The sequence below is a fragment of the Erigeron canadensis genome, chromosome 8, assembly GCF_010389155.1.
Source record: "Erigeron canadensis isolate Cc75 chromosome 8, C_canadensis_v1, whole genome shotgun sequence".
Taxonomy (NCBI): domain Eukaryota; kingdom Viridiplantae; phylum Streptophyta; class Magnoliopsida; order Asterales; family Asteraceae; genus Erigeron; species Erigeron canadensis.
Window position 1 is genome coordinate 33,359,288 of NC_057768.1, and position 11,061 is coordinate 33,370,348.

The following is an 11,061-nucleotide window of genomic DNA, read 5'->3' on the forward strand; positions in this document are numbered from 1 at the left end:
TATAAACCAAAAAACCACTAAATAGGGAGATAAAAAACCACTAATTTAAAAGATTCTCAAAAAACCAGAATGTGATGCTTACTTATTTAAAAGTAGCAACATTTAGTTAGATGCAAACCATCTTGGTGGCATTGTGTGCAACACGTTCTTGTTATGCTCTTCATTATGCAAATGCAAGTTCCTCCTTTATATCCTGCACAATAGCATATTCAACAATGTCACAAATGCCATAAATACCACACAATAATTAGTATAACATCATTAACTCACAATTTTATCTTGCATACTTTGGAATTTTAAACCTGCATACTTTGGAATTTTATCGACATAATTTTATCCTTTTTAACCATCATTAACTCATAATCTACTATAATTTTTTTAAGCGATAAAATTGGGTGTGGGTCAACCATTCATCCGGGCCCATCCAACCTGTGTTTAACCTTGCTAAATGTGACTGGTTACTACGAAAGTTCATTTTGACCCATTTCCTATCAGTTGAATATATGAATGGATGACCTGTGATTAAGCCGAAGCTTGCAATGAGGCATCCTACTAAACTAAAAAATGACATGTTTAGTCAATAATAAGCCTTAAGTGCTTTATTACCTTCTATTCCTTAAGAGCTTTATTCATACCTAAAGTGGATAAATCCATCAAGTTTTGGCTAAAAAAAATCCATTCTATTTGCTCCCCTGCACCAATAATAATATATATAAAATCTAAAACAGCCACTAAATGCATACCTAACAACCCGCATTCACTTTTTTCCCGAGCTTGAAAAGTTAATCTCAATAGCCTCTCGTTTATCTTCGATCTCTATTCCCATTTTGTGCCTTATTTGCTTGCTTTCGATTTTGGTTTGGACAACCCTTAAGGAGTTCAATCATTTTACTTTTTCAATGGATGAAAAACATCAAGATTGCTTGCTATCGCTTCTGGTTTGGACAGTCCTTAAGGAGTTCAATCATTTTACTTTTTCAATGGATGAAAGATTTTTATCCATCATTAAACCTGCAAAGTATAAAAAGTATAAACAAAACCCATATCTAATATATATATAAAGACATCATAAAACTTAATCACAAAAACCAAATCTATATATAAAAAAAAAGAGTTAAATGCAAGAATGGTCTCCGTGGTTTGTCACTTTTTGCAACGGCAGTCTCTCTCTTGATTTTTTTGCAACCATGGTCCCTGAAGATATATTTCAGTTGCAATGGTGGTCCCTCACTAACGAAACCGTTAGTGTCGTTAAGTTTCTCATGTGCGTAGCACATAAGAGGTATTAATGTGTTTCTTCCTACATAAACAGAGGGGTGTTCAAAAGTATCCGTATCTGAACCATCATCCCAAAATTCGATTCGATTTTCTTTGAAAAGTTGGATACAATAAATTTTGGATTCAAATTCGGATAGTGATTTTTGAAAAGATCTAGAAATTCTTTTTGGTTAAATTTCAATATCATTTTTTAAAAATTCGAAAAGATCAAAAGATATCGAAAAATGCTAGTTTCAATATCCGAAAGTATCCAAAACGTTAGTCTCAATATCTAATAATATGAAAATATCTATGTTATTTTTTTTACCTAAAATTCAGATACTTCAAATATTTTTTTTCTAGGATTCTTTTTTTTTTTCTTTCTAAAATTCGACTATCCGAATTTCGGATATTAAAAGTTTCAGATATTAAAAATTTCGGATAATGGATTTGAATATCCGAAATATCTAAAATTTCAAGATAAGATAGACATAATATCCCTTTTGGATATCCGAAATTTGATCTAGAAATTTAGGATATCCAAAAGTCGAATATTCGAATATCCGAAGTTTTCAAAAATCTTTACCTAAATCTAGATCCAAATCCGAACTGAAACTTGGAATCCGACATTTCAAATTAGGGATGAGCAAGAATTCCCAAATCCCGGTCCCGATACCCGAAAGTGGTACCGAGTCCCATGTGGGACCGGTACCAGTACCCATTTTTTTGAGTTCCTGGGATCGGTACTAGTTGGTACCGGTACCGGGAAATACCGAGCAAGTCCCGTTGGTCCCGAACATAGCTATCTTCTTATATATATTTAAGGAATGCTATTTATATTTAAATCTGTATATATGTTGTATATATCTCTAGTTGAATAATATACATTAATACATGCCATCACAAGATGCTAGAAAGTTGAGTCGCATGAGCCAGCTAAAGGAAGCAAGTAGCTAACTGAAATTCATACGCACTAAAGCAAAGTTGTGAAACTTACAAAAATTTAACAAAAGTTTTAAATAACTAAATAGGACTTTTTGGGGGAAAGTCCACATGATTTGCATAACTGGTCGATCTTTAATTTAAAAATGCATTGAGGGAAAGACAACTGTAAAGATTATAGATATATCTCTTCTTGAATCATAATAGTAGATAGAATCTGAGCGTGTCTCGATAGTAAAAATTGATATCACTTTAAAACAGGTTAGAACAATGCAAAAGCCTCTTATCAATCTTGCCAATAATGTTTCCAGATATTTGATAAAGGCAATGAATATAAATTACCAACAAGGCACCAACACAGACAAACGGCATCACTACAATACTCAGTTATTGCAGCAAGCTTTATCACCACAGAAGAAGTCGAGATTTATTACAAAATTTTCGGGACTAATCGGGATTTGGTATGATATCCCGGTCCCATCCCGGTACGGTACCGGGATCGGTACCATATTTGTTCATTTTTAGGATCCGTACTGGGACCGGTACGGGACTGTACCAGTCTCATGCCCATCCCTATTTCAAATAATACCGGATTAGATTTTTAAATAACGTGTTTGGATACAAATATTTTTGAACACCTCTATGTTTGTGTAGGTGGAAAGACATTAATACCCCTCATGTGCTACTCACATGGGAAACTTAATGACACTAACTAACGATTTCGTTAGTGAGGGACCACCATTGCAATTGAAACATATCTTCAGGGACCATGGTTGCAAAAAAATCAAGAGAGGGACTGTCGTTGCAAAAAGTGACAAACCACGGGGACCATTCTTGCATTTAACTCTAAAAAAAACTCGTATCAGATCTATATATCAAGAAACAAAGCTTTTAGCAACTGCTTAATTAACTTACTTGTATATAGATGATGAGTATTGTCTTAGGGATCCAGATTTCTGATAGTCAAAGATGATACCCATTGCCGATCACAAGTTTTACCAAAAAATCCCTAATTTCAAACCAAGAACAACCAAATTAATTCTTTTTTTAATCAGTAGTAAAACAAAAAGAAAAAGAAAAAAGACTTTGGAATATTACCTTTTCATCATCATCTTCATCTGTTGCTGATTTATATGATTTTCGAATCCAGATTATTGACTATTTTTAATCTGCTAATTATTACAAGTCCACAATAATAAATCTAAATATATCAAGAAATAGAAGAAATAAAGATTTGATTCAAATCTAATTTTGACAAATACCTTGATTTCCATCATCATCATCATCCTTTATTTCTCTACATATATATCATCATCAGAAGTCGCTTCACATGCCTATATCCTTTAATCTTATTCTTCTTCTTCTTCTCGAATTCAAGAAAAAAATAAACAAATTGATTTATAGATGTATGTACGTATATGGATACATATTATATATATATATATAGTTTATATATTTACCTCCAAAAGTTGGATTAGAAAAAGAATCAAAGAACAAAACAGAGATGAAAGAAAGTGGTGCAAAATAAGTTTTTTTTAGATCTGATGATTACTTTATTTATCTGATGTGCAAAATCGAGCTTTAAATTTATAAAACTAGAAATACCTAAAAACTCACTACTATGCACTCACCGGCAGTAGACCCGATTGTTTGTAATATAGTTAAGAGATAAGTCCGTGTTCATTCTCAGGGATTGGATATGATTAGTTGCTTTATGAAATGGTTTGGAAAACAGGTGTCGCTTCGAAAATCCTCCTTGACAATTAAATTAAAATTGATTTGCAAAACAAATTGCATAAAATTGAAAAGAACTTCAGACAATAATATTAAAAGTCATCCACCTTGACTTCACTCGACTTCAAATGTGATTGCATTTGATTAAGACCAAATTCTTTAGAATTTAAAGATAATCATGACAAGATTAAGATGCTCACGTGGTACCACCAACCGTGAACAAATTACCGAATCACCTAATTGCTAGTTGAATTACCCAAGCCGGTACCACCAAAGCAAAGACAACTTTTTCCAACAATTAGTTTATTGACTATCGAATTATCAGTTGCACCTATGTGACAACAACGTGGTACCTCCAACCGCTATGAATCACGTTGACAAAATTAATCTTTTCTTAAAATGACATTCACTATCATACCATGAACTAGTGATAATTACTCATAGACAAGTAACCGTCTTAAAATCACATATACATTCAACTGGTACCACCAACGAAGAATTATATGCAACCAATATCAAATTTAATCAATAAAAAGAATTAAAATCATTAAGATTACAAAACAACGATAATTGAATAAACCCTTTTGAATTAAAAATATTGCAATCACATCATTCGTCTCATTCCATCAAGGTGGATGATAAACAGTTTAGCCACTCATGATTAAGTAACAATAATAATCAAATAAAGAGAAGAACATATTGTACCAATCGTTTGAGTAAAAGAGAAAATTGCAAGACAGTAAATTAATGCGATCTAGATGGGTGCTCGTGAATCTTCAGTGGATCTGCCTAAGAAATTATCTTGCTTGGACACCTGATAGTAAACCTTGTAGAGCAGCTCCTAGAAAGAAACCTTGATAAGATGGAAAAATAGGGTTTGTTTATTATTTATACTCCCAAAATTCTGATGCAAATTCGTCCAGAAACCCTTCAACCCCGTGGACCCACTGCGGCGCAGTGGGGTTTTGCCTTCCCTCACTGTGGTGCAGTGAGGTTAGTTTGACCTTGACTTTCGGGGATTGCGGCGCAATGGGAATATGAACCCTCCACTGCGGCGTAGCCAAAATCTGCGTCTTTCTATTTCCCATCGATGACTGCGGCGCAGTCAACTTCTTGCCATCCCCACTGCAGCGCAGTGGGGTTAAATCAATTAAACTCCGTGGGATTTGGCTGCGGCGCAGTGGGCATAGCCTCCCTCCACTGCGGCGCAGTCATAGCTTGTGTAAGACAAACTTTTTTCGATCTCGAATACAATCCGAACTCCTCCGTCTTTTCCACTTAAATCAACTCTCAATCATTCAAATCAACTTCTAGGCCAATAATCTTCCGTAAATGCACCAAATGAACGCGTAACCTGTTTAGAGCCTGTAAACACCAACAAACACCATAAACGCGCCAAATGCATATGAAAACGACTTAAAATACATAAGAAATAGGCCAATAATAATGTGGGTGATGAGTATAAATTGGTCACATCATTAGCCTTTCTCTCTCCATTATCCTTTTACTCCCCTTTTTCTCACTTTCAAAATTCAAAAGACCTGCCCATTTTACACACACTTTAAACACCTTGTAAAACATACCACTTGATGTCATAGTTCAAATGTGGCATCCCTCTTTGCTTGACAACACAAATTTGTGATGTCATTTTGAAACTCTCCTTTAGTATGAAAGGGGGATAATAAATAAATAATTTATTTACAATTTAGCCCCTCAAGTAGTAATATATTTATATAATCAATTTACAAGTTTTAAAAGGTTTCAGTTTAACCCCTGTAATGTTTTAGTTTCTATTTTATTTTATTTTATATATATAATACATGTAATATTTTTTTTAATAATAAAATGTGTTTTAATTATAATAAAGTGTTTCTTTAATTTTTGGAAAAATAAAAATGAAATAATATAATAATGGATGAATAGTGTTAGAAGTGGGTTAAAAGTGAGAGTTATAAGGGGGGGGTGTTCTTGATGTGTCTAGAAGTGATGAATAGTGTTAGAAGTTGGTTAGAAGTAGTTCCTTATAAGGAGAGGCCTAACTAAGTCCATATATTAATCAATAAATATTAATAATCCATTTTTGTTCATACACGATTACAAACCATAACCCTTTGACCCATAGACAAACCCGATTGGATCATGGCAGATATGTAATGTTAGTGAAGCACCCATACATAACCCTTTTACCACGTGCTTTAGCTTTTTTTAAAATTAAAATAATAATAAATAATGGCTAATTGGCCGTCATATGTATGCTAAATAGGAAAGCATAATGACATGGGTAATGATCAATTCTTCTAATTGTTTAGTTTAAAAATCCTCCTTTAATAGGATCGTGACATGTGGAAAATCAGGAGGTGAAATTAGGAAAAAGAATTAGTGGATTATATGTGTTAACAAGTAAATACATTAAGAGGATTTTTAGGGAAATTGGTTAAGAGGATTTATCATTTTCCTAATAACATATTACAATAGAAGCATTATATCAAATAACAATCAAATATAGACCTGTTGTCAAGCAAGTGCAGCCGAAACAAACAAGCAGGACCTAAAGATTGTAAAGATGATTCACAAAAAAGATTTTTGAGTTCATGTTCTTCAAATAGAGGTTTAAAACCTCTCTAAAGGGGTTAAACCCTTTTCAGTAGTGTTTTTCTTTGAGTACGAAAGCCTACCAATGAGTTAGTTTTTGAGATACCTCTAGTTTTTAACTTAAGTCGTGTGATTAAGGATGACAACGGGGCGGGTATTGTCGGGAATCTTGATCCCCATCCCTGTCTGGGATATAAATTACATCTTCATACCTGTCTCCGTTGGATATCGAGGATCCTTTTTTTTTAGTAAACATAAATTTATTTATTGTAGCATAAGATCAAATAGTAGAACATGTAGTTCGACATTTTTTTTTATATATAAACTAATATCGATATTAACTAAATGATAAATAAAATATAACACATAAAAAGTATTAAATAAAAACTTTAAACCTAAAATAATTTTAACATATAAAAAAAACGTAAAGTAATTCTAATAAATTTATAGTATTTTTGGTTTGGGGTATGTGGATCGGGGGTCTGGGATCTACGATTCGGGTACGGTATTTTTTCATCCCGTGAAGTTTTCAGACAGAGGTTTACAACAAAGACGAATTAGATCAAAACCATTAATTACGAAAGTTAAAAACAAAAGGTTCAAGTGGCAGTTTACAACAAAGACGAATGAGAAAAAATCGGAACACACTCGTTAGTAGAATAGTAGAGACTATAGGGGCTACCCCTCAACAAAAGTCCTTCCTCCCTGACCCTGACCCTGACCCTGACCCTGCCTCCATCAACATCAACCTCAATACATCATCAATCAACTTTATTGTTACTTTCCCATTTCTCTCTGCAATCCTCCCCTCAAAATCAACCCAATCCCTTCACCAAGATTCAAACTTTTTTTCATCACAAACTAGGGTTTTTCTTCCTTTCCAATATGGCAGTCAGGGGAGTTGATTTTAAGTGGTTAGTTTTTCCAATTTTTCATAAATCTTTTGAATTTTGCTATCCACAGCCCCCCTTAACACTTATCTGCGTGTTTGTTAACTGTAGCCTAAACTTATGTCTAGCAAAGATCTTTTCTTTTATTATCAAATTTATTGCTATAACTTTTTTACTAGTTTTTCTCTATATCTCAAATTTTTGCAGGTATGATGGGTTTTTCCTGTCAATGCTTGCCACTAGTATGTATCCTTTGTTTTTTTTTATTTGAGTATATAGATATAAGTATGTGTTTTGTGGTTCTTGACTAATGCTACTAATAGAATAATTGTTGCGATTAATTGGAAGCGATATCATCTATGTACACACCCATTACACATATGGATAGTGGTGGGTATCTACTCGCTATAAAGTTTGGATCTTTATTGCTGTTATATAAATTTTGATTAGTTGAGTGTACTTATGGTTATTTTAATTAGGTTGATTATACTACGGTTTTCATTTTTCGGTTGTTGATGTTTTTGGACAATGGGATAGCTGCTGGAATGGGATTGTAAGTTATATCTTTACTCTTGATGGTTGGTCTTATTTATAGCGAGCTACCTTAAGATTTTCTGCAAGTTATTGATATTAGTTAAAGTGTTATGTGTATGATAATAAGTTTGACATTTTAGGGTAATCAGTGTTTGGATATGTGTTTTTAAAGTGATTTTTGCGACTTAAAAAATCACTGCGGTTTGCGGCATACTTAGTTAACTTAATTTCATAATAGCTTGGAAGTTATACATTTTTCTTTAGGGCTAGTGTCATAGAATAGGAATATTCTTTAAGCGGTGGTCTGTTTTGGTACTTATAACCTTTGTCTATTAGTTCGGTAATATAAGCTTATGAACAGCCTCCTCTGATGATAACGACTTTAGGTGAATGACGTAAAGAATTAATAACCATATACTAGTAAAAAAGACCTTTAGATACCAAATAATGACAAAAGAAACTTTATTTGCCAAATAAGAATGTTCCAAAACTTATAATGAACAAAACCGACCGCCATATAAAGTATATTGATCATTGATGTACTTTGACATTTTCCCCGTTTATGAATAATGCATATTTTCGGACAACAACTTCTTACCTGAATCAATAATTCAACTAATAGTTAGAATATCAGAATCACTTTAACTGTACATCCAAATACCATGAAAGCTTGGAACTTTTTGAGTATGCTATTACCCACTAGTTGCTGTTGAATTTTTTTTGTTCATTTCTTTCTGGATACTTGTTTGTGAGGATCAAGTACAATTTGTAATCATTAAGTTATTATCTAAAATGATGCAGGGATTTTGGTCGGCAGCAGAGACAAGCTCGTTTTTGTGGAAGAGTAGTGGTGTTGTCCATTCTTTCTGTGTTTCTTTATCCATTTTTATGGACATGGACTATCATAGGTTCTCTATGGTTCAGCAGTTCAAAAGACTGTGTATGCATCCTATTTAGTTTCTTCAGTAAAATATATGTTTGGGTGGGGATGGGAGTATGAGATAGATTACAATGTTAATATATTCCATTTCAGCTTCCCGAAGAAGGTCAGAAATGGGGTTTCCTTATATGGTTGCTCTTTAGCTACAGTGGGCTCCTTTGCATTGCTGGCATGTGTATGAGAAAGGTATATAAACTAAGATTGAGATGCATTGGCTTTTTGAACAGCTTTTAACATGTATGTTTATTTAATTTCCACTGTACAGTGGTTAATACGAAGGCATGCTCATTCAATACGTGCTCAACAAGGAATTCCTATTTCGGAATACGGGGTACCTTCAAAGTTTTGAGTTTTGACTTACTTTTCTTGTACATGACACATATAAGTTATTTTAGCATATTGTCATTTCTGTGCTCTAGGTGCTTGTTGATATGGTTCGTGTACCAGATTGGGCATTTGAAACTGCTGCTGGTCAAGAGATGAGAGGCATGGGTCAAGATACCGCTTCGTATCATCCTGGGCTCTACTTAACAGAACCCCAGGTAAGCGTATGATTCTTTTTTTGGTAGTTTTGTTGTATGAACCTGGTGGTTTTTATCAGAATTTGCATACCGTTCTTTGGAAACCTGGATGTATCACACTACCACCACATGTATGATAATGATTTCTAGTTTTGAATTTTAGCGAGAAGCTGTGGAGGCACTCATCCAAGAACTTCCAAAGTTCATGCTGAAGGCTGTTCCTACTGATTGTAGCGAGTGCCCAATTTGTTTGGAAGAGTTCCATGTGGGGAATGAGGTACTGGATTTTTTTTTCTTTTTATTTTTCAAAGTATGAAATACATTCCTTAATAAACCATAGTAATTTGATGTTTAATTGAATGACCATTATAATTAAATGAAGGTTTATTTCTTGCCAAAATGAATTTCAGGTTCGTGGTCTTCCATGTGCTCATAACTTTCACGTGGCTTGCATTGATGAATGGCTTCGGTTAAACGTGAAATGCCCTAGATGCCGATGTTCTGTCTTCCCAAACCTTGATCTTAGTGCTCTATCCACCATCCCTGCTGACCCTGACCGTTTGACCCTTTCAACAACCCGTTATTTGAGAAGTCAACCATCCAGTCAAAGTTATTTGTTGAGAATGCAGGGTTTCTTACGTCCAATCCGCACAGGAAACTCAGGCTCCACATCTGCTTCCACCTCTAGCTCAGATCCTGACACTGTTTTGGAAACCATTGAAAATGGAGGTCCATTACCCATGAATCAAAATCTTCGTTCTAGTACAGAGCCTGAACATTGATAATTTTATTTCATAGGTGTAAGTTTTTGGTGCATGGTTGCACATCTAACTATAGAATTTAGGGATGCAGGCTTGTATTATGTTATGCCTATTTTTGTTGGCGTTCACTAGTGGCTCGTTTGATTCATGAATTCAAGTATGTTCGGAGATGTTGCAATCCAGTTCTGACGTGTTTTTAAGCAAGTACTTGGGTTGGCTATCAGTTTTTAATGTTTATGATTCGATTGTAATGTGTTTGTCGTATCAAGCTCTGTAAATCTATACATTACCCGTGTGAACGTGAGTGTGTAGATCATTTTTTATTTGGCTATCTTAAACTGGAAGGCATGAATGATTGCTTATTTAACTATGTTTGGGTGATGAACATTACTCTAAGGTACGCAATATGTTGTTGATAATTGTACATCTTAGCTACTAGAGATCGTGTATCCTAATGTCATTTGTTGGTGTATGTGTAAGAACTCAACTCGACCATTTTTTTTTACACAAGTTGACTTTATTTGATCGATCCATACTTAGAAAAATTTTTGACAAAATAAAGTGAAAAACTCAAAATGTTCAAATTCAAAATCTAACAAATTAGAACACCTTAATATGTTATAATAAACATATCCTATAAGTTTCAGACCTTAAAAACATAGGATGAAGCTCGGAAAAATTTTGCTCGAAGACAGAGGGACTGCGGCCGCAAGCACGGTCAACCGTGTTTTGCGTCCGTGCTCCCAGAAACTGAACACCAAGAGGAAATACTGCAGACGCTGAGCATGGTCAGCCGTGTCTGCGTCTGTACTCTTACTGCACACACTAAACATCAAATTTGACTATTAACTCAATTTGCAACCTTTTTCAAACTCAAACACAAGTTCCAT

General features: G+C 34.1%; 1 protein-coding gene across 1 annotated transcript; it reads left to right on the plus strand.

The window, feature by feature from the left end:
- The first annotated feature begins 7,244 nt into the window (after positions 1-7,244).
- On the plus strand, positions 7,245-10,435 carry LOC122578663 (E3 ubiquitin-protein ligase SIS3-like). Its single transcript, XM_043750679.1, has 10 exons — positions 7,245-7,439; positions 7,623-7,661; positions 7,739-7,805; positions 7,895-7,968; positions 8,751-8,889; positions 8,983-9,075; positions 9,155-9,220; positions 9,309-9,431; positions 9,574-9,687; positions 9,821-10,435. Exons 1-10 carry the CDS (start codon positions 7,411-7,413, stop codon positions 10,190-10,192), a joined length of 1,116 nt encoding a protein of 371 aa, XP_043606614.1. The 5' UTR covers positions 7,245-7,410; the 3' UTR covers positions 10,193-10,435.
- Positions 10,436-11,061: the final 626 nt, after the last annotated feature.